At 45.1% G+C, this 27,226-nt stretch overlaps 1 protein-coding gene across 16 annotated transcripts in view; it reads left to right on the top strand.

Annotated features, from left to right (window-relative positions):
• LOC117229286 (uncharacterized) overlaps positions 1 to 27,226 on the top strand; it is a 117,023-nt gene that overhangs the window by 35,742 nt on the left and 54,055 nt on the right. For all 16 annotated transcript variants that reach the window (XM_076526438.1, XM_076526435.1, XM_076526433.1 and 13 more), the window contains exon 2: positions 17,957 to 19,788. In XM_076526438.1, the coding sequence (XP_076382553.1) occupies positions 17,998 to 19,788 (1,791 nt within the window). In that variant the 5' untranslated portion in view covers positions 17,957 to 17,997. The remainder of the gene's footprint in view (positions 1 to 17,956; positions 19,789 to 27,226) is intronic.

Genomic DNA, 27,226 nt, shown 5'->3' with positions numbered 1-27,226 from the left:
GAAAAATTTGTGCTTGTTTTATCATGGTCCTAAATTCGTATCGAAGGTTTGTCGGTTCAAGCCCGAGACACTCTGTGCAAGTAGAAAGGCTTTACATAAGTAGGCGCACGTAAATTTTCTGTACATACTCCAGCCCGCTGTCTACGATTTACTCGTGCCCGCTAATGAACTTTAAGAGACACTTCACAGACTTCTTTACAAAACCTGAATCAACATTTACACAACGTTCGAGCCAGTCTTGCTTTTTTCAAACGCGTCTAACGTCCGTCTGTTCATCGAATCCTCGGCCAAACTGCGTCCGAACCTGCAATAAATCCTCCAAAAACTGGCGCTCCGAAATTCACAGGAATTATGGCGTTCAGTAAAAAACGCTGACCGCAGACCGACAAAAATTGGTGGTATATAATTAACGTCTGCTGCAGAGATTTTCTGAACGGGTTCATTTACTCGACAAATACTGGAATATCGCACCTGGACCTGCAATAAATTCTCCAGAATCTCGCGTTCTAAAATGACACCACTGATGCGTAATAAAAATCAATATTTCGAAAACAAAGAGATAGACCTACTGTTACTTTTGATTTACCCTTGGACAAGAGACCGTTTTCACAACTGTGCTATCGACGATGTTTAGAACAATTCTGACTATATATTTCTGACGATATTTCTTGCAGATTTGTTAGCCTTTCTGTTCTTTCTAACGTAAAACAGCAATTTATTTTATCTAATCGCCGATAATTGAACAATCAATTCTGCATCCGTCCTTTTTAGTCTGAATAAAATTCTGATTTCTTTGTCATCAGCATTTATTACAAGTTTAAGTAAACATGGACACACGATGAATATAAATCGCCTTTTATCTTCTTAGGAAATTATAACAATCGAAAAGCTTCTAATCACTGTAACTACGAAGAAAATGGTACGGCGAGGGGTGAAACAAAAATAATAATAAATCAGACTCTATATATTTTCGAAATATTGATTTTAATTATCTGCGAGCACCCTGCGGGCCACCCTGAAGATTCAGTCAACGGCGATGCCAGAGACGACGAGCAAAGAGGAGAATCGTCTGTCGAACGCTCTGGATGCAGCTGGAACTCGAAAAATCGTTCCCGTTGGAAAGGTGATGGCCGGCTTAAAGGGTGACCGTGTCGATAAGGCGTTCGCGAGTCCAAGGCCGAAGGGGAAACGGCGCAAAAAGCGGGTGCAGGAATCCGGGAATCGCGTGTTCCCTTGTCGCTCCGCTCCGTAGAAGCAGGTTAATTTTCCCCGCGGCTTCCGGTGACCTTGGGACCGGCGCTGCACCGGTCGCTCGGAGGAAACGAAACCGAGCGAGACTCTCCCATTCATTGTGCCATAGTGCCATGGCGGGGATGCGCGAGAATAATTGGGAGAGAGAGCGCAGAGAGCGCAGTCGGTCATCCTCATCGTTCTCGGCGGAATGCCGCGAATACCAATTCCCCGCAGGTCGTTCACCCGCCTCTCCACGGCTGGTCTTGGCTCGGCTAGGCTCGTCTCAGCTCGTCTCGGCTCGGCGCAGCTCGTCTCAGCTCGTCTCAGCTCGTCTCAGCTCGCCGGAAAACCGAGAACTCCTCCGGTCCCTCGGATCCGTCCCAAAAAGATGTCCTCTTGCCCGGCGATCCTCGCTCTTCGGGAAACCCAGACAGTGTCCGGTTTCCAATCGCAGCACCCACTGTCTCCGGAATGCAGGCCGGTTCGACGCCGACTCCCGACTCGAGCGGGGGCGGGAACCGGAATCGAGAAGATTGACCTCTTAATCGAGCCTCTTCCTGGTTCTCGGAACCTGCGACGGGATTTTATCTAATTTTATGCAACCGTTTCCGAGATCTTGACCGCCTCCTTCTTGAGGAAGCTGTTCTCCACCTGGACAACCACGCAACTTCAATCACTGGAGCCTCTGAGGAATTGGTCCTCGAAATGTTTATGTCGATTTTGGGTCGTCGAACCGACAATCTTGCTGATAAGATTCAGTGTCAATACCTTTTTACTCGGAATTCGAGATTCTTCAATATTTTAGTGCACAAAATGACCTTTACATCTGCGAGACGCTTCCAGCTATAAAAACATAAATTCATTCCATAATGTATCACTTCAAAGCCTGCGACTATTGTATACAAAACTGTTTCCTGCAACGCATACTTTAGGAGTTATAGACATGCGCAAGTTGCGTGGACCATCCTGAATATAAAGCGATAGGCAGGTCGATTAAATAAATGGGTGCTACACTAGACGCAACACGAAGACTAGTAAAAGTCTACATGAGGTATCTAAAAAAATATGTTCGGAAACACTAACGAATAAAGCCGACAATCGTCGTGAGCATTGCCGATTGTACAGGGTGTCCCAAAAATGTCTCGCAATCCGAAAGTGGCGGGTTCCTCGGGTCATTGGGAGCAATTTTTTCCTTTACAAAAATGTTCTCCGAGGCACCGTTAACGAGTTATTAACGAAAAACAGTGACCAATGAGAGGCGAGCTCAGCTGGCGCGAGGCGACCGAGCCAATGAGCGGAACTGGGCTTCGTGCGCTGGTTGGCTGGGCCGCCTCGCGTCAGCCGTACTCGATTCTTATTGGCCACTGTTTTTCGTTAATAACTCGTTAACGGTGCCTCGGAGAACATTTTTGTAAAGGAAGAAGCTGCTTCAAATGATCCGAGGAACCCGTGTATACAGTAATGTCTTTATAATTGACGATCAGATTGTCCACAAAAATGGACAATTTAGGAAGGGGAGATACGATTATTATCCTTGCGGCTCATTTTTATAGTTACAAATTGTGAACAATAGTACGCCGTCGGAGGTCCCTCGTCCGTCCACCTGACGTACATTCTCGTTGACAAATAGCATCGCTCTGTCTACATCCTTGGACGATCGCAGATTTACGCTCGACGCGTTGAGAACCAAGAAATCCGACCACCATTAGTTCAGATACGGATCTGTGGATCGTATACAGTGGGAGGATCGTCGATCGGATCACTCTGAGCGTAGAACGGTTCACGAGGAGGAACCGTTGCGCAGCGACGCCGCGCCGGAATGGATGCAGTTTTAATGAAACGTCCGATGCACCGGTTCGAAATATATTTGGTTCTTCGTCTAGCGGGGAAAACCGTTTGCCAGCTCGTCCGACATTAAATCGGCGGAAAGTCTATTAAATGCAAATAAAGCGACACGCGAGGCCGACGGGCCGACGGATTTACGTATCAAACGGGAGACAGAACGATGACAAAGCGGGGCCCCATGGATCGATGGGTGTACCGTATCCTGTTTACCGGCTAACGGGACGAGCATCTGGAACTTTCTGAATTTTCTGCGCCGCGTTTCGCGATCCGCCACCCACGGTATCGAACGCCGTGCCAAATTCACACGCCGCCAGGCTGTGCGATACCTGCGACAGCATCGCCCCGACATTATTTCAAATTCCGACCGTGACATCTCCCGGGACGTCTCGCGGGCGAGCTCGTCGTCCCGGCTCACCTTCGGCATTTCGAAAGTATAAAAAGAAACTTCCATCTTCGGCTCCGGGAAATTGATTTTCCCGCAGCACAGAAATACATAGCGCCGTGGGTTCGCACCTTCCTGCTGAACTTCTTCTATTTTTAATCATCCCGGTAATCCATTTTCTCTTCCCAGTTCGCTGCATCGAAGAAGTTCCTTATTAACCAACGCATTCCCTGCGCGAGAGAGCTGAACTTTTCCTACGCCTCGAATCGGCGCAAAAGTTTGTCCGCCTCGTGTGCGCCTCGAAGTGTTAATAAAGCGAAGCAAAGAATGGTCTTCGTTGTACGAAGAACGTAAGATTGCATTTTTTAAAAAATGGGAACGTAAAGATAGCAGCCGAGACTTTCGTCTCCGAGGCATTAAATTAACGTCTTTGTAATTATGTTAGGATACGTAAAACGCACAAATGTTGGAAAAATTAATTAATATCGTACGATTGAACCTGTCAACGCAATACGGTCCGCGTTGTAACGTTGTTGTAATAATATTTTAAGGTTGTCGCGTCGCTTTGCAAAACTGGATGAAACTTATAAAATATCAGACAGTTAAATTGAATTACGCAAATCAATTTTATGATCGAATTTCTTATTATAAATTGCGTTTCACGAGCGAACAAGAAAATGACTATTTTCAGTCATCCGGTGGTTCACGAGCAATCGAGGAAATGATTATTTTCAGTCACAATTTCGCCGGATAAGATACCTCGATCCGTCGTTAATTTTGAGATGTTTAACCTGGAAGAGATGTTTAATCTCTCCCGAAAGAGAACAGAACATGCCATCGACTGAGAACCAGCAAGAAGAATCTCCCGAGCGTAGAAACGAGCCTAAAAATAAGATGAAAAATCGCGAATAAATTGGCGCGAACACATGGGAGATCTTTCGACATTCCGCGAGACCGAAAAAAAAATGCGCGAAGGAAATAAAAATCGCGCCGCGCTCGGCACGAGGGTCTGCGCCGTCGTGCAAAAATCGCGGATCCTTTCGCTCTCGTCGCGTCGCGTCGTGCCGGCTCTCTCTCTCTCTCTCTCTCTCTCTCTCTCTCTCTCGGCTGAACAAAGAAGGGAATCGACAGATGCCGAGGCTCGAGAATCTTTTCCATCTCGTTCGCGTTAAGTGCACTGACAGCGGGAACGCTGGAATCGGGGAATGCTCTCTCTGACGTTGCTTGTCTGCCAGGCCAATTGTCGAACGACGAGGTCCGTCTGGCGGAGCGTGTTTCTTGGTAGCCGGCTGGCACCGGCACCGACGCGCGGCGGACCTTTCGCGATCACCGGTTGTTCGCGGCACCGTTGTTCCGCGATTATTAATCACGATAACGAACAGCGTGGCCGCCGGGTAAATTTGTCACGCTTCTGCGAAACAACGTTCCGTCTTCATTAAGCCGCGGCGACCCCCGTTCCGCCGGCTGCCACGCGGACCGAGACTGTCGTCCGCGGCTCTCGACCGGCGGCTATTCGGCTCCGTTTTGTTCGCGCAGATGCTCCGGATTTCAAGGAGTCCGCGGGCATCGGCCAGAAAATTGATTGCTCGGGACGTTCGCCGCGGACGCGACGCTTTCGCCCGAAGATTGATGGTCCGGGCATTTTTGGGGGGCCACGGTTTAAACGTTTCTTTCGATGCGGGGCGACGAAAGTGGACATTAGTCTTTCAATTGCTCGACGGCCGCTTCCGGAATCTGCACATTGCGCGCCAAGAAGTTCGGGTAGCTCAGCTTAACGCGGACTAATCGAATGCTGTGCCTTTGCTTCGTTCTCGGACATATTTAACTTTATGCTCGTCGAACAAGACGCGTTCAATTTTATCATTCTTTTATCCGGCTTATTTCTTAATTACATTCGACGAATAAGACGTATGAATTATTTTCATTTTGCTTATTTTCGAATTATATTTATCGAATGAGACAAATGTTGAATTTTGTTTTGCGCTCTTGTTTATTTTTGAGTCGATAAATATAATTCAGAAATAAACAAAATTAAAGAATAGAAGAATTTCGTACGCGTTACTCGATAGATATAATTAAAAAGTCAACAAAATAAGAGGACGACAAAAATGTCATACGTGATAAATATAGTTGCGAAACGAAGAAAATAAGGGTTAAAAATAAATTGTAACACGCTCGACTGCCCCCCCCCCCGCGGTTGGTTTCGCAAATAAAAAAAAAACCGCGAGGTCCATGAGGATGCTTTGAGAGCCTTTTCCGTGGCCGATCGCATTGTAAATGATAAACCGGCACCGGTACAGTTTTACGTACGTCTCTCGGTGCTCTATAAATCCACGATGCGAGTTACGAGGACAAAGGCGACCCTCGCGGACAGCAGACGACGCGGTCGTCGCGTCGGTGCAGTCCATCATTTACACCTGTCATCCCCGTGGTCCGTGTATATTCCGCGTCGCGTACACCCCCGGTCCTCGTCGCGCTCTTACTCCATTTTTACCGGGGTACCTAAACGTTTCTTCGTTCCTGGAATAGTTGAACCGGGGCCAAGCGATTTTTGTTACTCCGTGATCCGACTTCGGAGGCGCGCGCGCGCGAGTGCGCACTCCGCTCGCCTTTCCGCCGGTTTTATATAAATCCGTGGCCCCGGTTCTCCGCTTCAGCTGTGCAATCCGAGAGAGGAACGCGCTCGCCGAGGCCTCCGCAAACAAAACCCGTCGTCGTCTGCGACGCCGTTTGTCATCGCACGACCGAGCAGAGAGCATCGTTTCCCGTCGAAACCCGCCAGAAATCGGTCCTCGCGTCACGTTCGGCACTCGAGTCGTTCCACGGCCCGCGATCGTCCCGTGTCCATTGTAACAGCGACTCCGGCCCGACGAGAAAACGAAAGGGAAGACGGAGGATATCCTCGCCCCTCCAGCCGCCTTGTTTCTCGCGTAGCCAACCAGTCGGCTGCCAGCGATGGCTCTGCCGTGTCCGAGTATTCAAACAAGTTTTTTCCCGGCGTCCCGCGAGAAAGCTTGAAACGACGGGCCCTAAAGTGCGCCGGTTAACCCGATATCCGGTAACCGGGTGGCCAGGTTCCCGAGGTCGGGGGTCAAGGACTTCGTCCTCGGCTGAAGGAGACGGAACTGGACGACTGGCAAAAGTGATTCTGCTTCTTAACGAGTTGTCGCGCGCTTTTAAAGACGCGGAATGCACTTGCAGTTTATAGAGGACCGGCCGAGCCTTTGTTCTTCCATCGCGATTGAATTTAATTCTGTAAGTGGATGCGGATTGCGTTCTAGTTGCTCGAGGAAGAAACAGCAGAAGTTCGTTATTTACTTATTTATTTATTGATTTATTCTTCTATGGGGTTACTCGTTAATATACGTGGAATTAATAGTAGGTAACGTGTAATTAATTATGAAAAGGTTATGAAGATTATGAGTGGAAATGGTATGTTTAGCGATCGATGGACGCGCATGCTGTTCTGAAGGGCCACTAGGCCACGCCCATTGATGCCACAGCTATATAGACCACGCCTATTGAGGTTTCCCTGCGAGATTGATTTTCATTTCGTTGGCATTTTTGTTTTGAAGTGTTGCTCCTGGGGAGCCTATGTATTTAAAGGTATTATTGTCTCTGTCATCCTTGAGAAAGCAAGCTGAATGAATGAAAAATTAGGGAGAAGCGAGAGAAGCTTAACACGTTCGCTACCAGCGTCACTAGCGAGCACAGTAACATTTATTCTATTTATCGATTTAAATGCATCGCATCCTCTTACAAAATCTGATAAAAATGCCGTCAAACGTACGCTATAAATTCTCCAAATATCATGCTACGCGTGACAATTTTCAACGATTACATTCACAAAATTCGTTCGACGTTCTTTACGTGAAATATAAAAATCGTGATCGTGGCGCATGTTCGACACTGGTAGAACGCACAAGCGTTAAAACAAGATTACTCGCATCTTTCGCAACTTACAAAGCGACGTGCTATTTATTCGGTGAAAACATACGAAGTTCCGGTAATAGTATCGGCTTTACCAATCGAACGGGGAATCGACCAGTTGACGGTAACCAGCGCCGGAGACGTGTAAGATTTCAGTCCGAGGAACGAGCGGGAGTTAATTAAAATAGAGTCCTCGAGAGGTCAAGCCGCGAGTACCGAAACAATGGCGCCTTTTAGCATAGTTCGAGGCCGTCGCTGGCGGAATAGCGGGGAAAGAGCGTCCTCGGGATCGGGGGCTTGGTAAAAAGTCGAGGAAGGAGAGAAGCGGAGTTGGAACAAGACGAAGACGAGTCCGCGAGCGAAAGAACAGAAAGAGCAAAGGGGAAGCCGGTTAAGTATACACGCGCGGCGGCGTGGCCCGGTGGTGGCCGGCTGGTAAAAGTGCGGCAGCGCGTTTAATTTCGGCTTTCCTCGCGACGAAAATATTCGCGCCACTTTCCGCGCCGGCATAGCTCCACGGCTAACAGGGATTCCTTAGGAGACCGGTGTCGGTTACCTAATTATAGTTGCATAGAAATCTGTAAGGGGACACCGCACGCGAGAGAGAGAGAGAGAGAGAGAGAGAGAGAGAGAGACGCCGCGCCGGGGCCGCGCCTCTCGTGCACTCGGGTTGCAGTGAAAACGCGCGGTGCAGCGCGGTGCAGCGCAGCGCGCTTATGCACGCACGCGGAAGATTCCTTGATCGCGTGAGACGCGGTGCCCGCGATTTCCGGATAAATCTTGATTTTCAGGCCACTCCCGCGGCTTTCCTCGCCACCTTCCGGTTTCTTTCGGATTACCGATCCGGAGGAAACGCTTTCCCTTCGCGCCTTTCCGCCACCGTTTTTTTTAAATTCGTGCGCCTTCGGCTCGGCTTTTTCTTCCCTTCGTTGCCTCATCGTGATCTAGAATTGCTAGGAAATCGATCTAGCTATTTTTCTCGCTGACTAGCTATTGTTATAGTGTTAATACAAGTTAGTCCGTTCGCTTAAAAAATTATGAGATTTTGTTTGCCCGTCATGGTCCTCAGAATCATACTATGATTTTAGTAAGAGCCGAAGACAAATCCTAATTGAGTCATTAGGAAATTTTTGCAACACAAGAATACATGCAGTGTCCAACAGATTTTTGTCCAACAGAATTAATTACCTATTTCTGCATTTTCCGTTAGATAAAAAGAACGATATTAGCAAACCATTTAATGACAGAAGAAGAGACGATCAGCGATTTTAGCACAGTTTCTTGAATTTCGCGGATCACTCAAGGCGTTAAATGACAATTACCATAACCAACTACGCGATCCTATCGGCATTAATTAATTTATAATATTTCCCGTGCATTTCTCAAATTCCGTGGTGACCACGACAAGTGTCGGCAATCAGAGCCGGCCGAACGGACAATTAAAAATGATTTATACAATTTAGCAAACAATGAAGAAACATCGGCGATAATGAGAGGATCGGTCGGAGATATTGTTACGAGGCAGCGGCGCATTCATTAGTCGGCTTTCGTTGAGAAACGGTTTCCGGAGTGCCGCGTTATCGATTGTTTACGAGCCACTGAATGGTCCCGGTAATGGCCTTTCTTGCCAATCAAATAGAAATTATTTTCGAACTCATTTTCCCCGTTAAATGTTATTAACACGTGCTGAATCCGCACTGGTCTGGGATCCAGGCCTCGCACTGGATCGTACGGTGCAACCACGATCCGAGCATACTTATGCGGCACTGGGTTCCCGGTAATCGAAACTCGTTACACTTTTTGTTCGCCGGCCACTTCGCCGAGTGGGAGAGACGGGATTCAACCTGGAAGCCGTTCCTTAACGAGATTACGCGACCGGAGAGGCTGAATTACAATTTTCATCGGGCCACGGTTTTCGGAACATTCCTCTCCTCGAACAACGGGTTTAGCATTTAGTTCACGATGAGCGAGTATAAAAAGAGCGACAGGTTCGATTGTCCGGATATGTCAGTCCTTAAAAATTCATTAATTTCGAGCCATTCTATGAATCCACTCTGCAATTTACATTTAGCGAATGCAAGAATAATGACAGGTTTAATTGTCCAGATTCTTCGGTCCTTAAAAATCCATTGTTTTTGTACGAGCTGTAGACAATTCTATTTTATGCATCCCTGATCTGTGATTTATATTCAGTGAATGCAAAAGGGGCGAGACAGGATTAATTGGCCAGATCCGTCAGAGCTTAAAAATTCATTAATTTTGTACGAGCCATAGAAAATGATATTTTATAAATCCGCTTCGGGATTTATATTTATTGAATGCGAGAAGAGCGACAGGATTAATTCTCTAAATCTGACGAACCTTAAAAATGCATTATTTCTGTAGAAGGTAGAATAGAAAATTGTGTTTTATAAATCCACTTTACAATTTATATTTATTTTAATAAATATTCTTTCTAATATAATATGATTTGATATAATCTTTTTAAAATATTTAAATAAGTAATTTTAATAAATATAATATTTTAATAAATACAAGAAAAAAAGTAACAAGATCCTAAAAATGCAGTAAATTCTCCTTAAGTGACCCTCAGCTTGTACACAAAAATGGACAATTTGGGAAGAGGAGATACGATTATTCGAGCCTTGGGGCTCGTTTTTATAGTTGCTGTCGATAAAAACTGTAAAACTATATTATAGACTATAAAAATAATCGTACCACCTCTTCCCAAATTGTCCATTTTTACGTACAAGCTGAGGGACAATTAGAGTGAATTTATTGTACTCCGTTTAATAAATCCATAAATCTAGCACCGTATAACCAACACCGCATCGACATTTATACATCGATATCCATTTATCCGACGAATATTAATAAATCAAAAACCGGCGTGATTCATTAAGCAGAATGATCGAGCAATATCGAAAAGCGAAACAGGTCGGAGATCCCGAAAATGGCAGAGACCGTTGAACCCGCCGATTGCCTAATTCGCCTAGAATGTCACGTTCACCTGGATTCCGGTTCTATGGTAGCAACGTACAACCTGCGCGGAGAGATTTATGCGAGTCCGGGCACGCATCCCGTCCAAGTATCGTCTATTAGGTTCCCCGAAGCCGGAATCGAAGTGCCGCCGATCGGCCGGGCGTGGACGCGAATTAAAACACGGAAGCGGGGTTTCCATTATCGATTACGTCTTCGTCGGGCTCAGGTGTGGTCCCCGGTGCGGTTATAAATCCACGGGGGGACGCGCGGCGACTCGACGACACCGGTAATCGATCCCTTTCACTCGCCGCATCGGTTACATAAATTCGTCAATTAACGCGCCCGTTAATTGCCGCTCCTTACCGTTTCCGTCGAAAACGGCGGCCCGTTCACCTTCGATCCGCCTATCGAATTAGCAGAAATCGTTAGCCTGTCGAAAATCCCGTCCGAGGACCGTTGACCTCTGACACGGATCGCTCTGGATCTATGTTGGGATCGCGCATTATGCATCGCGCGGGTGAACTAGAAGAGACAAAACTGCACATTTTATGCAGGATCATATTTTATTCGAGAATTATTATATGTTATATGATATAATTTATTATATATATATTGTAATTATTTAATATATATTATAATGTGGATGACTCAATTTTTGATCGTGTTCCAATTTTTGATCTGTTTGCATTTAACGAATTATTATAAATATTATATTATTTTATACAGAATCTCTCTCGAGATCAACTAGAAGGCCAACTTGAGGTCAGCTAGAAGAGACAAAATCGCATATTTCATTCGGGATCATATCTTATTCGAGAATTACTATATATTATATAATATATAATTTATTATACATATTATAATTATTTATTATACATTATACCGTGGACGACTCAATTATTGGATCATTTCCCTATCTACGATTAGTTTGCATTTAACGGATTGTTATAAATATTAGGTTCATACATTGGTGGGAAAAGATATCTTTAAATTACTTAATCATTCGCGCACGATGTTCGCATAAGTCGGAACGAAACCGAGAAAAACTTCTAAACGATTCGAAATTGGGAGGTCGAAATTAGGGATCGATCTATCGAAGATTTCGTTAGTTATCGCAAACCAGTGGACCGAGGGACAAGCGTGCACGCGAGCGATTTAATTGCGCAAAACGGAACGGCGCGAATTTTCTTGGTTGCTCGAATAAAATCCGCCACGCGAACCGAATCAGAACAGCTCGGTGCGGCGCGGTGCGGCGCGTCACGCGAATTGGTGCACTCGTCGGGCCGCGCAATTATAATGCGGTTGCAACACTGCAAGTGGCCGGAGAAATGAGACAAAAGCGCAGACACCCTCGCGGCGTACGTTCACCCGCGCCGGCTGCCTGCGGCGCGAGGAATGATTGTGCAAATAGTACATGATACTGCAATTTACCGGTGAACCTTGCGCTTTCGTTTCGTATCTTCTCCTCTAATCTCCGCAGCCTCCTGCCACGCAATCGCGATAAAATCATGGGAAACCTCCTCTCCCAATCCAGGCTGTGTTTCACCTGACGGCCGTGCCGGAGGATTTAATCAATTATCTGGTTCGGCGTGACGCGCGCTCGCGTCTTCCCTCGAATACCGTCAGTTCTCGCATCTTCGAAACGTTCTAATTAATTAGTTCATTTATTCGTTACACGCGGAAAGACCGATTAGCGCGGAGTAACAACGGCAACAGTGAACGCAGAAGCACGAAGCAGTGAAGTTGGCAAGGAAATGCGATCGAATGCTCTCGTAAATGAACGAGAGGAAGAACGATACGGAGAAGGAAACCGTGTGCACCCGTAGATTTATGCACCACAGAATGCACCGCAGAACGGATAACAGCGGACTGCAGTTGAGGAGTCGCAAACAGAAGGAAGACCTCGGATAGAGTCCGCCGATTCGGGCGCATATTTCGTATCTAGCAATTCCGCGGCACTTCTGCGGAAGTTTCTCCGATCTCTCCGAGAGGAAGCCAAAGGTCCTCGATCAGCTGATCGATCTTGAGGATCGAAGACCGCGACTAAATAGGCCGATGTGGCCATTTCTGGCGTGTTTCAACGGCGGAGCCGATCGAATCGGGAATCGGATGAATGGTTGGAGGGGAAAAGTCACGCGGTCGCTTTCGTTCGCGGCCGCTTTTGGGCAGAGGATTTTCCGGCAGGAGCAACAAAGAGGGAGAAAGAGAGAGAAAGTGAGAGAGAGAGAGTAAGAGAGAGAGAGAGAGAGAGAGGGAGAGAGAGAAGTGCTCTCTCTGTGGAGCGCTCGCGCGTCGTTGAATCGCGGTAGTGTGTCATTCTAAAAATAGAGAGAGGTTGAAACGAGAGAGTAGCCGCGATCCGGGAGAAAGAGAGAAGGGATCGGTCTCTCCTATAGTCCCGGTCGTGAACCCGAAGAACGACCTCGGAGAAACGCGGGACGAAAGAGAGGGACGCGAGAAAGAAGGAGCGAAAAAGGGGGGAAAGAGATGCGTCCGGCGACGGTGGTAGGGAGCAAGTCGGACAGAAAGGGGGAACGGGCACCGTCGAGCAACGAATCGAAGAAAGAAGGACAGAAGTAGAAGAAGAAGAAGACGAAGAGGAAGATTAAATTAAACAGGAGGCAGCGCGCGAAAGACTTTAAGAGCCGGCTGACGACGACGACGACGACGACGACGAACCATCGTCCGCGCGATTTTAAATATCACGCAGCGCAGCGCTGCGATCGCGCATGCGCCGATGCTGCGGCGCTTGCGCTCTTCGCCGAGTGCACTTTCTAATTTTACCGCGTCGGTTTATGCGAGAGGCGGGGAGAGAGAGAAAGAGATAGCGCGAGAGAGAGCGAGAGCAAGAGAGAAAGAGAGAGAGAGAGAAAGAGGGGGAGGGAGTAAGAGAGCGATCAAGACCGGTCTCTTTCTCTGTTTATAAACCGTGGCCGGCCGGCAACCGTATCCCCTGGAATTTGTCGAGTCGTTACCAACCGCTGGAAAACGCGATTCCGTTTTCCAGCTGTTTGCAGAAACACCGAGCGGAGCCTGTTCCGCTACCGGAACCAGAAGCTCGCTGCTCCCCTACCCGGCGGCGCGGTAATTACGAAAGAGCGATCGGTGCAAGAGCCGCGATAACCAACGTTGCGATAGATCGGCGCCGTCGACGAGACAGTTAGGTATTCGTTAACGACCGCTTTAGACGAACCGCGTGTTTCCGCGTGGTTTTGCCTAGACCCGATACCCTGGAAACACGCCGCGCGACACTGGCTAACGGAATCATAACCGTGGCCATCGGCGGAATCTCTTCTTGTTGGCGAATTTTTGCGCTTCTTTGGACACGCTCGGACCAGATGCTCATTAAATTAGGTCCCAACGTAAGTACGTACCGTTCGTACACATCGAAAATCCTCGAAGAACCGAACCAACGTATGGTAGAATAAAACGCATCAGAAGATTGCAGGTACATCGCGCCGGATACCGTTGCAAGAACTGTTGGTATTTTAATCGAATCAAATTATATACGGATAAATTGTTACCCGGATAGATTTTTCGTCGATTAGACGTTTATTCGATAGAGTCGAAGGAAATTTGATTCGTTTGCCTTTGTCTCTCGCTCGTCGTTCGAATGAAGCGTCGACCAACTCTGGTCTCGGTCGCATTTAATAAACAAGGATGCGCATAGGGGACAATGAAACCTGTTTCTAAAAGCTAGCTTTTCCAGTCCGACGTCGAGACCGTTTCACTGTCCATCGAATTGAACGTCTTGAAATAAATCGCGGCCATCCGATCTGTCACGTGTTCGCAGAGCAAAAAGTCTTGCTGCCTGCGACACGATGGAAAAATCGTAATAAAAAGCAATGGAAAGCCACCCTTTATGCGTATACCACGTGCCAAAATCGCAAGAAATTTCGAGACAGCCCGGTGATTGAATTCCAAAGTCGATCTTGCTCGAGAGCGAAGTTTGCCCGACTTTCGCGACGCGGAAGCGCGTTCTCGCGGCGGACTCCAGGAAGCGTCCGAGTATCCTTGAGCAGTTTCAGGTTTCATTTTCGAAATACGTTCGGTCGGTACGGCATAAATACGCGGCCGCACGGAATGGCTAATAATAGGGGGATTTGGCTTGGCAGCCAACGACGCTGGCCTGCACACCGCTTCCTGTCTTCCATGCGGCCGTGTCTTCCGTTAATTTCGCGTCCGTGTGCTCGCGCCTCCGCGGAGGACGGAGAACTCGAGCTGTCGGCTCGGATCAGCCCCACGGAGGAACGTGCCTCGTATTCCTGTCGCCGCGACCCGACCCGACGCGACTCGACGCGACGCGACGGTTTGCCCGCGGACAGAAAACGCTGCCGCGAATTACCGCAGGGCGACCCCCGAGAAGAATAGATTTCCTTGTCCGACCGAATGCGGAGCGATCTAAGAATAAGTCGGCGTCGCCGTTTCAGGAAAGGATCTCCGGCTGCATACTTTCGTAATCGCCGGACTGCGGATGCTCTGACGGAGCGCCGTCCAAATACACGGGATTATTAATAACCAGCAGCATCCGACACCCCCGCGGGCCGATTCCGATTCGGTTCGCCGGAGGACACCGCAGGATTCCTCTGAACAAACATCCTCGAACGCGGTTCATTCATGCTCGTCTCGATTTTCCGACAAATCCGATCCGAGAATAATTTTCACCCATGACCTAACCCATAAACGGAGAACGGCAGCGGTCGCAACTTCGTACGAGTCATCGTCAACCCTCGGATGACGGACCAATCTCACAATAGCATAATTGATGATGTTTATAACGACTATTAGAATTTATTTAGCAATTTTTGCAAACGTATTTTTGTGGATATTTCTTGTAGATTTATTAGTTGTTCTGTTATTCTTTGAGTAAAGAATAATTAACTTTGACGATTTAAATACTCTGGGTCAGAATGACCCGGTAACCGCAGGCCGAAGGTGTAATATACGTTAATGCGATTATTTAAAAATTCATGTAGTCGTCTATTAAACTCATCAGGTTTGCAATGGTTAGACTTCAACAGTTTCTTTCACGCCCAAAAGTCTGGACAAACAATTATATTTCACTCGCTTCTGCTAAAACAGACGATTTTCTGAAAAATCCGATCCAAAAGTGCCTTCTGCCGAGTCCGAAAGGCGTTCTATCCGTCTCAGCTCCTCTTACGCTGTAGGACTTCATGCCAACAATTTTAGTCTAGGTCACGAAGGCCTCGGAGCAATAATTTAATTTTGAAAATCCATCGTTGGACGTTGCTCGCGTCTTCGAGCCGAGTCTCAATGTTCTCGAAAACACAGAGTCAGAAAAATAAATCGCACTCCCCAATGCATTTCTATCCAAGGAATCTAATTCCGAAACCCCTTGTCGTGTACTCGGTGCCGCGCCTCGAGGTGCAAAGAGGTCCTCCAGATCTCATCTTTATCGTCCACGATTTGTAATGGCAATTGCGCGGATATTCGCAGCCCAAGCAATCTCGGGGAATCTAATTCGGTCGGCGAATTAAGACTCGCGCCCCACCACCCCCTTCGCCCCTTAATTAAGCCCGAGAAAATTGTTGGTCCCGAAATATCCGGTGACCTTCTTTCGCGCGCGACGCCGTCGAATATTGAAACCGATCTGACCCGCTCCGAGTAGCGTGGGCCCCCGTGAATGACCGACCGTGCATCCGATCTATTATTCGCGTCCCGTAAATCAAGAAAACGCAACGGTACGCGTTCGGCTCCCCTCGAATTCCTGCGGCCGACCTCCGGCCGACTCTTTGTCGAATAACGAACACGACTCCCTGTTACGTTTATGGGGCCACTCGCGGCGGGCCTCATCTTCTCGTAACTATAAACCCCGACGCCATTTCTTTCGGGATTCATTGCGCTCCGGGCTACGTCTCGCGTGTCGTGCTGGTTATTCGATGGAAACCCTTATTTTATTTATTCATTTACTTATTTATTTATTTAGCTATTTATTTATTTAGCTATTTATTTAGTTATTTATTTATTCAGTCATTTAGTCATTTATTTAGTTATTTATTTATCCAGTCATTTAGTTATTTAGATATTTAGTTATTTAGTTATTTAGTTATTTAGTTATTTAGTTATTTAGTTATTTAGTTATTTAGTTATTTAGTTATTTAGTTATTTAGTTATTTAGTTATTTAGTTATTTAGTTATTTAGTTATTTAGTTATTTAGATATTTAGTTATTTAGTTATTTAGTTATTTAGTTATTTAGTTATTTAGTTATTTAGTTATTTAGTTATTTAATTATTTAGTTATTTAGTTATTTAGTTATTTAGTTATTTAGTTATTTAGTTATTTAGTTATTTAGTTATTTAGTTATTTAGTTATTTAGTTATTTAGTTATTTAGTTATTTAGTTATTTAGTTATTTAGTTATTTAGTTATTTAGTTATTTAGTTATTTAGTTATTTAGTTATTTAGTTATTTAGTTATTTAGTTATTTAGTTATTTAGTTATTTAGTTATTTAGTTATTTAGTTATTTAGTTATTTAGTTATTTAGTTATTTAGTTATTTAGTTATTTAGTTATTTAATTATTTAGTTATTTAGTTATTTAGTTATTTAGTTATTTAGTTATTTAGTTATTTAGTTATTTAGTTATTTAGTTATTTAGTTATTTAGTTATTTAGTTATTTAGTTATTTAGTTATTTAGTTATTTAGTTATTTAGTTATTTAGTTATTTAGTTATTTAGTTATTTAGTTATTTAGTTATTTAGTTATTTAGTTATTTAGTTATTTAGTTATTTAGTTATTTAGTTATTTAGTTATTTAGTTATTTAGTTATTTAGTTATTTAGTTATTTAGTTATTTAGTTATTTAGTTATTTAGTTATTTAGTTATTTAGTTATTTAGTTATTTAGTTATTTAGTTATTTAGTTATTTAGTTATTTAGTTATTTAGTTATTTAGTTATTTAGTTATTCAGTTATTCAGTTATTTATTTATTTATTTATTCAGTTATTTAGTTATTTAGTTATTTAGTTATTTAGTTATTTATTTATTTATTTACGGGAAAATCTATTATCAGAATATAAATTATGAATCATATTAAATCTAGGCATGCAGACATATTAGTTTAACACGATTCACGAAGAATTACAAAATCTGCGGATGTTTAAATTAATTTAAAAATAAAAACGATCTCAATTAATTGCAAGTAATAGAAACTAGATAGCAAGTTCATTCTTTCTCGAATCATCTCGATAGATTAAAAGTACAGTAAAGTCTCTCTAATTGATGCCGAGATTGCGCACAAAACTGGTCAATTTGAGAAGAGGAGATACGATTTATTTATACAGTTACAAATTGTCCACGATTATAAAAACGAGCCGCAAGGCTCGAATAAACGTATCTCCTCTTCCCAAATTATCCAATTTAGTGGACGATCTGAGCGTCAGTAAGGGAGACATTACTGTATCATCTACATTGATGTTTCAATCTCCTTTGAATCTTTACACTGTTTTAAATTGGAATCACCCGATTTTGCCGTAAACGCGTAGACAATCCAACGATTGCTTAACGTAACAACGAGCCTGAAAAATTAACGACAAAGATTAACGACTTGTCGTCTGATTGCAGGTGTCCACGGTGCGACTGTCGGAGGATCGAGGCGCGCCATAATGGCGGAGGTGGCGACGAAGAAGTCGATCAGCGTCGTAAGTAACAAGAAGAACGAGGTGTGCGGTGTGCAGTCTAACAACGGTTTGCTCGATTTGGATAACCTAACCGCCAGTAACAATCAATTAATATCGTTGTGCGAGACCAACGACGACGAGGACGACCTAATCCTGACTAACAACACGCGTAACGAGCTAGACACGGACGACAAGAGCCTGCAGGAGCTGATCGAGAGCGAGCTGGCGCTGCGGATCAGCTCGAACGCGGAGCAGGACACCGTGGTGGAGACGGATCAGGAAGAAGAGGATGAGCCCGCGACGAACCAGCCGGAAACGGTGAAGAGGATCGTGCTGGACAGGCGGCAGGACACCTTCGACATGAACACGGAGTTCATCGTGATGGAGTCCGAGCACTGTTCGCTGATCGAGGAGCCGTACAGCTACCAGAACGGCCACGTGTCGCCGGACACCAAGATCACCGGGTCCTCGTACGGGGAGAACGCGAAGCCGGAGCCGATTCTGACCGGTTTCCGCGAGGAGGAAGAGGAGCAGGTGTTCACCGAGGAGCCGGAAGTTGGCGGCGCGATCGTCATCCAGAAAACAGACGCCGACGAGTTCGATCAGCCGGCTCGCGACGACGGCAGGCTATTCCACCGGAGCCAGGACGAGGAAGCCTCGTGTCCCGTCGACGATCCCGTCAGCCGAGCTCCGGACCTCGAAGACAGGCCTTCGGAGATGCCCCATCTAGCCGTCGAATCGGTCCAGGACATTCTCTCCGATCAGGTAACCTCTGCGACGCCTGTCATATGCGTGGACAAGTACCAGGAGGAGGAAGAGGAGGAGGAGGAGGCGTCGGGGAAGGTGCTGGAGGGCGCGGATCTCTTGCAGACGGAGATCACTTTGGGCGGTGATCTGAGCAGGGACACGTCGGACACCTGGTCGGAGCAGGTAACCTTTCAGGAGAGTCAGCTGGCTGGCCAGTTCTCGGACAACTTTGATCAGACCCTGTGCCAGCAGAGCCCCGACTCCTTTACTGCCAGGGAACTGGAGGACGGGTCGTCTTTGATTCAGAGCGACAAGCCCGACGATCCTTTCGAACCCGTGATGCCGGAGACCGGGAAGGAGGAGGACGCCGAAGACGTGAACGAGCTCCCGGTCGAAGAGGAGTCGAAAGTGTCTCTGGACGACAAGTCGTCCAGCTCGGTCGACGAGAAGATACCCGAGGATCCGGAGGATTGCTCGATACCCGAGAGGCCGATCGATGAGATCGAAGAGGAGGCGCAGGCGGTGAACGCTGTCGGGTCCAGGAGCTTCGACGACGTGACCTTGAGCAACTCGGACGCGTCCACGGACGCGGCCAGCACTCAGGAGTTCATAGACACCGAGCGTCGCGTCCTCAGCGAGGAGAACGACGCGGAACGGCTTCGGGATGAGGTCCAGGGTTTCGAGGGTCTGTCTTCGGAGAAGCCGGAGCCTCCGGCGCGGAGTTCGATGGACGAGGACGAGGCGGCGAGAGAGGAGGAGGTGAAAGAGGAAGCGAACGATAACGCGGACGAGCAGAACGCGATTGCGGAATCGTCCAGCGAGCTGTCAGTCTCCGAGCCCACGTTCATCGAGAAGACCGAAGCGATCGTGTCCGATGGCAACGCGACCATCTTCTCCGAGACCAAGTGCCCGGAGACCGGCGCCGACTCCGATCTCATCGAGGAGACTGCCGAGACTCATGATTTGAACTCTCGCGCGCCCCTAGCCACGCCAGACGACGAGACCAGCGACGTTTCTAACGCGTGCGACGTAAGTCTTGCTTATTTTGTTACTAATCCATCGTGGAACGGCGTTCAGGATCGCATCACGATCGGCAAAGGTACGATATGCCTGCGCTTCCGATGTCACTGTGAATGCTTTCTGTTGCGTGATTTGCTGTGCAGTTTCGTTTTTAACTGAACTTACATCTGGTACGGAAGTTCGTTTGAAAGCAGGATCATTGAATCCGTCTTCTTCGATTTGGACCATTTCGTAATTGATAGGAAAGGTTCGTTGGATTCGGTAATGCTGTATTGAAGTAGCTAAATTGAGGGTGCTGGCTCAAGGTAGATCAATTCTGGGTTCTTTAAGAAGATTCGTCGAATCCGTCTCTTCTAACTTGGACTAAGCTAAGTCCATAATGTTTGATGATGAAGAGCCATTGGATTTATTCGCGCTGATATCGAGTAGCTCCCGATATCGTAGATGCTTCAAAGAGGGTGCTACCTTCGGGTAGCTAATTCAGGGTCCTTCGGAAAGCAATCTTATTGAACCTGTCCACCGACTTGGACCATCTAACTTCATGATGTTTAACAATAAAAGCCATCATCATGTTTAACAATAACATCGAATAGTTAAATCGTTGATCCTTTAGAGAGCACGTCGACTCGCTGCAGCTAATTTCTGGATTCTTCAAGACGAAGGATCATCGAATCCATTTCTTCTGACTTGGACTAAGCTAAGTCCATAATGTTTGATGATGAAGAGCCATTAGATTTATTCGCGCTGACATCGAGTAGCTCCCGACGTCGTAGATCCTTCAAAGAGGGTGCTATCTTCGGGTAGCTAATTCAAGGTCCTTCAGAAAGCAATCTCGTTGAATCTGTATCCACCGACTTGGACCATTTAACTCCATAATGTTTAACAATAAAAGCTATTGGATTCATTAGTTCTGACATCGAATAGTTAAATCGTTGATCCTTTTTAGAGAGCACGTTGACTCGCAGCAGCTAATTTCTGGATTCTTCAAGACAAAGGATCATCGAATCCATCTCCTCTGACTTGGACTAAGCTAAGTCCATAATTTTTGATGATGAAGAGCCATTAGATTTATTCGCGCTGACATCGAGTAGCTCCCGACATCGTAGATCTTTCGAAGAGAATGCTATCTTCGGGTAGCTAATTCGGCAGCAGCTAATTTCTGGATTCTTCAAGGCAAAGGATCATCGAATCCATCTCCTCTGACTTGGACTAAGCTAAGTCCATAATGTTTGATGATGAAGAGCCATTAGATTTATTCGCGCTGACATCGAGTAGCTCCCGACACCGTAAATCTTTCGAAGAGAATGCTATCTTCGGGTAGCTAATTCGGCAGCAGCTAATTTCTGGATTCTTCAAGACAAAGGCTCATCGAATCCGTGAATCTTGACTCGGCTTAACTGCTTAGCTAGATCGATCTTCCAAAGAGCAAATCCGTTAGCATAAATACGAATCTGTAGCTTCGAGTACATTTCACAAGAATGAAATAAACAATTCGATTTTGTGCAGTATTTCTAGGCAAAATAATAGCGGACACAGGATCAGAAAGCTCTACGGTATTAATCTTAATATGTACACAGCCTCGTTGAAATCTCAATCAAAGTTTAAAGTGCCGCTACAAGCGAAGCTTTCTTCGCCGGAGTTGCTCGCGAAGCTCCGACGGAAGGAAAGCAGTTCAAAGTTTTCCAACTACCGGTTCCGATATGGATCCTTTGTGGAACCGGCAGGGCTCCGAAGCAGCCTCGAAACTAATTCCCATTGAGAGCGATCGGCTGAATCGATGGTGGCCGCGCGTCGGTTTACAAAGAGCGCCCCGGCGTTGTTCGCGTTCCTGCGCGGTGTTGAGTAATTCCTGCAAACGAGCCATTCCGGCTCCGGCTTTCCTGCCGGTGCCTAAGACCAATTACGCCGTGCGCTCGCGCTCCCACGCGTATTTCGCTCGCGTAATAATTAATCTCATTAATTCGCTGGTTACATTGTAATCGGGCGGTGCCGTGTTTTTCGATCGACACGGCGCTTCTCACTCGGATTCCGCCGTTGCCCAATTGTTGCACAGGAGCTCGCCAATTAATTAATACGGCGTTACGTAATATCCAGCGACGAATCTCGAATATCTAAATTTCACGATGCAATCTTGCGTTTGAGTTTAAAAGAATGTTTTAGTCTAGATCGCGTTCTTTTTTGGTTTATTTGATATTTGTTTCACAAAAAAAAAACTATACGACTTCTTGCATCGGCGTTCTTTTGCATATATTTGTTACTCTTTCGATAATATTTGCAAATTTTTACGATTAGAAATAGTCAAAATTGATATATTATAGTACAGATACTATAGTACAGAGCCTCGTGAGCAATTGTCCTTATGGTTGCCACGATTCCGGCCGTTTTATTAATCAAAGGAAAGTACAATATTTTCGAAAGCGCTTTCAGAGAAAATGAGATAAAAAAGTAATAAAGATAAAGGAATAAAAACACTTATGAAGGTTCTAGAATATCCTCCATCTCGTAAAACGTTTCCGGAACAGACGCGATTAGATTTCCCCGAGATAAAGAGACGATCGCGCAGAAATCGCAACGTCGAGGGATCTGAATGAACGGCGCCAAGACGCAATAAAAAAGGGACCGCTCATTCATTTTCGCGGCCGCAGCATTTGTCCGTCGTTTCGCGCGGCGAACGCGTCGATTAAACTATTCGCGGACGAAAGGCGGGAACAATGGCTGTCGGAGGATTGAATGGTCCCGCTAGAGAACGGCGAGCTGTCGTCGCCGCAGCCGCCGGCGCGTCTAATTAAACGACAAAAGCGTAATTGGTCGGTTGACGTCGCGCGGCAACGCGTAACCACTTTCGTTCTCTGTTATTTTTCTCCATTGACACCGGCAAGAATACGCGACACGCGACCGCGTTTCGACGGGACGGCGAATCGAGTTCACGGCTGCCCGTCGGGATTTAGTGGTAACGGGGGCCGAAAAACACGACGGGCAACTCGGGCACCGTATATGCGAGACGGTCTTAGTCATCGGAAAACAAGGATTAACGCCGATAAAAGTGGTCGGTTACAGCGATCGATCCTGCTTCGAAGTGTTAGCACTCTGTGTAGAGTGCTGAGGTGGTCCGAATCTGGCGCACTTGTCGTTTTACCAAATAAATGTAAGCTAAGTAAATGGGGGAAAATAGGGAAAAATAGATTTTTGAAATATAGTAAATACACTATGAATATTTGTATCATCACGTGTAATACAGAATTTGGCAAATTAACTTCTCTTGAAATGGTAGTTCACATATGGACGTAGCATTTCAAATGTATTTAATTATGTATTACAGTATCCATACGTAACTATTACTTGGAAAAAAGTTCATTTGCCAAATTCTGTCCTACGTGGAAGACGAAGATATTAGTATCTTTGAAAAGTAGTATTTACAAATTGCCATCACGCTGGCAAGAGGTCGTAAGCAACGACGGAAATGATATTGTACAATAAGTGTTATTAACACTATGCCGTCCGCAGATCTTAGATATGATTCTTTTGTTCGACGCCAGCATAATAGCTTGGAGATTTTAGATTTTAAAAAATATTTCGAAGATGGCGGTAATATAAATTCCTAAAATTAAGATAAGTCATCCAAGAATTTTCGTGCATAATTCTTAAAGTTAAATAAGCACAATGCTATAGTCAGTTTGCTGCCTTTTAACACCTAAGAAATATAGTTCAAATGTAATAACATTTGAAATATCAGTCTTTGTGTTAACACTAGATTTACGGAACACAAGAAACAGCTGTTTTATTTCAGTTTATAAAAGTAACAATTCGACATTTATTTTCATTTTCAGTAAATGTTATTGTAACATTTGCCGTAATTAACATATATAAATTGAATAAATAGCTCATAAATGTATCTTTACGACACGAACAATCGTAAATTAAAAAATCAGTGACCCGTCATTTTGACGGGTTCCGTATATCTAGTATCAAATGTTTTTTTCACTTTACAAACAGACAGAATTTCCCGGTAGACAGAATTTTCCGATATTTATAGTCCGTTTGCCATTTCGATGATCTATTTTTCCCCCCGGATCAGCATTTTCCGCGCGCGTCCAGTGCCGTCCGGACGGACTAAATAATTGCCTGTGAAAGCGTAATTAATCCGGTCGACGTCGCGGACTTTTATTTTTGGACGCACGATGCAGGTAATGCAGCGCGTGTAGAGTTACACGAGCATTGTTGACGCTTGGTCATCATCGGCGGCGATGCTTAACACAGTCAACAACAAGTTCCATTATCGATCGACGGGGTCCAGTCACAACAGTGTCGGCCGTGAAGTCGAACAACACTGTCGAACGCACCTCGCACCGGCATCGCGCCGATGGAAACCTCCGCGATAATTCGACGCGCGAGCACAGTCCGCGCGCGCACCGGAAGCGATCCGCTCGTTTATCAAGGCGTCCGCGCTACGAAACCGAGTTATCAGGCAAAAGCCGGTTCAATGACCACGCGCGGACTGTAATCGCCTGCACCGAGTAACCTATTCCGCTCGGAACTGGCTCGACCAAGATCGAGGTCGCGACGCGTCCTACGGAGATCGATCTGCCCACAATTGTTCCGCTTCGATCCTCTCTGCAGCCCGCTTCCACCGTCTTCGCTTACACCCCAGCGGACTGCGTTTTTCACGTCCGTAAACATCGTCTCCTATCCCCGATCGGCGGACCATTAGAGCCCCGAACTATTTTTACCACCCTGTACACGTAGTAAAGTCTTGAGCAACAGGTGGATGAAAATTAAGGGTTGACTTTCTGGGAAACAAAAGGGCGAAATTGCGTGGTTTTTGCTTTGTTCTTGGCGTAACGAGTGCGCGGAAGCCGTTTTAGAGATTACAGTGTGCCGGGGGGAGGGGAGGGAGGGATAATTTCATAGGAAACGAAAGGAAAAGAAATCTTTACGTAGGTTCTCGCTTTCATTGTTTTATGAAAGTGCGGTGAAGTTCGATGCTGGTTCAGTTTGCGAAATAATGTAAATAACGACTGGAGGACAATCAAGGGATGATTTTTTGGCGAACAGAAGAGCGAAATTATTTGGTGTTTTTCCTCAATGTATAGAATTGTTCCAGGGGGGTTTAAAAATTATGGTGTAGCTGAGAAAGGGATGATTTTATAGGAAACTAAAAAGAAGGAATTCTTATGCAAATTATTACTTTGATTGTTTTATAAAAGTGTGGAGAAGTCTGTTGCCGATTCGGTTAAAAAATAATGTAGATAATAGGTGGAGGAAAATTAAGGGATGATTTTCTGAAAGCAGAAGAATTAAAGCTTACAAAACCTGTGCAAAGTGTTTTAAAAATTATATGGAAAAAGGGATGATTTTATAGGAATCTAAAAAGAAAGAATTCTTAAGCAGATTATTACTTTAATTGTTTTATAAAAGCGTGGAGAAGTCTGTTGCCGATTCGGTTAAAAAATAATGTAGATAACAAGTGGAGGAAAATTAAGGGATGATTTTCTGGAATCAAACGAATTAAAGCTTATAAAACCTGTGCAAAGTGTTTTAAAAATTATATGGAAAAAGGGATGATTTTATAGGAATCTAAAAAGAAAGAATTCTTAAGCAGATTATTATTTTAATTGTTTTATAAAAGCGTGGAGAAGTCTGTTGCCGATTCGCTTGTAAAATAATGTAGTTAACAGGTGGAGGAAAATTAAGGGATGAGATTTTCTGGAAGCAAACGAATTAAAGCCTATACGAATAAAGAGACTACAAAAATAAAGCCTATAAAATGATGGTGTAGCCGGGAAAGGGATGATTTGATTGTAAACTGAAAGGAAGAAATTCTTATGCAAATTCTCGCTTTCATTATTTCATGAAAGTGTGGAGAAGGGAAAAATCTTTTGTTCGCAAATTATTATCGACAGCGGCGCGCGCGTGCGTACTATAATTTAGCGAATACACAGATTTGTTTCGCGATGAACATGGAAGTACCGCGCGCTCTGTTATCGGTGTTCATCGTTTACCGATCGAAGTGCGAAATTCCTTTCTCTTCTGGTACGTTATCCCGCGGGTTCAGCAGCTTGTATCGCAGGTATTTGTTGTCGAGACGACGCACGAACGGCTCCATTGATTTCTTATCGGCGAACGAGGGGAACGTTACGGGATGATTGGCCATTTCACGCGCGTTGCCTTCGCCCATGGACTAACTTCCCCTTCTGGAAAAGCAAAGTTTCCGCAGGAAAAGCCGCGATCTTTTAGTCTTGAGACTGCTCCGTACCAACGTGGATCTCGCTGCAATCTCAGCTGGGCGATTTTGTACCACTTTGCTGACTTCGCGAGCCTTGCGAACCGGCAAGGCTGGTTAGACGTTGCAAATGACCTTTCAGCTTTGTTAGCTTGGGACCGGAGCTAAAGGTTAGCGCCCGTTCTCCAGGAATTATCCGGTTGTAGTACGTACTCTCTTTTCTACCGGTTTAATTACTTCTTTCATGGGCAATGAACTCGGATTTTAGAGTGAAAGAGGAGAAAATGAATGCTCGAGGCGCGTTTAGCGCCCGGGGAGAGATCGTAAAGAAACGATCGCGAAGCTGCAGGCAACGGCGTTTATTCACTTTCATTTTTCTTTGAGTACTCTAAGTAAATGATTAAATGATTTCACGTACGCGCGCACAGCTGCCAGATTTATTGCTTCGATTATAAAGTCTCTCGTCCGAAGCTACTCACATTTATGAATCAAAGACGAATCATTCAGGATTCCTCGACAATCCCTTGCACTATGATTTGTTTTTTTTTTCGTAACTGTGCGTCGGTCAGCACTTTTTCGTGCTCGATAGTTTCCCTAATAGAACGAAAATACTTTTTTTTTTTATCGTTGTACACCTGCCGTCAAAAGTTGAGAAATTTGTTACACAGATAACCGACTGTAGCAAAACTTCTTTATCAGACGATCCAAATTTGTGTCGTATCAACGAAAATGTTAATTTCATTTTCTATGATCTTCTATTTTTGTATTTTCTATTTTCCTTATTTATTTTTTATTTTTGTATTTTCTATTCTTCTTATTTATTTTTTATTTCATTTTCGTTTATATATTTCTCTATTTGCCATATGCGCTAAGTAAAACGATATTCCAATAAATTTTAACATAATATGAACTTTCAATTTTTAATAAGAAGTATATTTATTAAAATATCAAGTTTTATTCAAATGTCAAGGCTATTTAACTTCTATAAATGCACGTCTATTTTCTACTAAAAATTTACCTAAGTTTTTAGATAAATAAATTTGAAGATAAATATAATAAATTCACCTGTTTTTACCTAAACTTTAGTGACTGAGAGGAATCAAACTTTCTTTCGATTACAAAGAGTCCAATAAGATCCGTGTTTCGTAGATTATCTATGAAATCATCGTCCGACTCCTAATTACAATGCGAGGGGATTAACGACAGCTGTACCGCGGGCGAATTCTT

Source organism: Megalopta genalis, chromosome 15 (genome assembly GCF_051020955.1).
Source record: "Megalopta genalis isolate 19385.01 chromosome 15, iyMegGena1_principal, whole genome shotgun sequence".
Taxonomy (NCBI): domain Eukaryota; kingdom Metazoa; phylum Arthropoda; class Insecta; order Hymenoptera; family Halictidae; genus Megalopta; species Megalopta genalis.
Note: the sequence above shows the minus strand (reverse complement) of the source record. Positions and strands in the feature narration are given on the sequence as shown.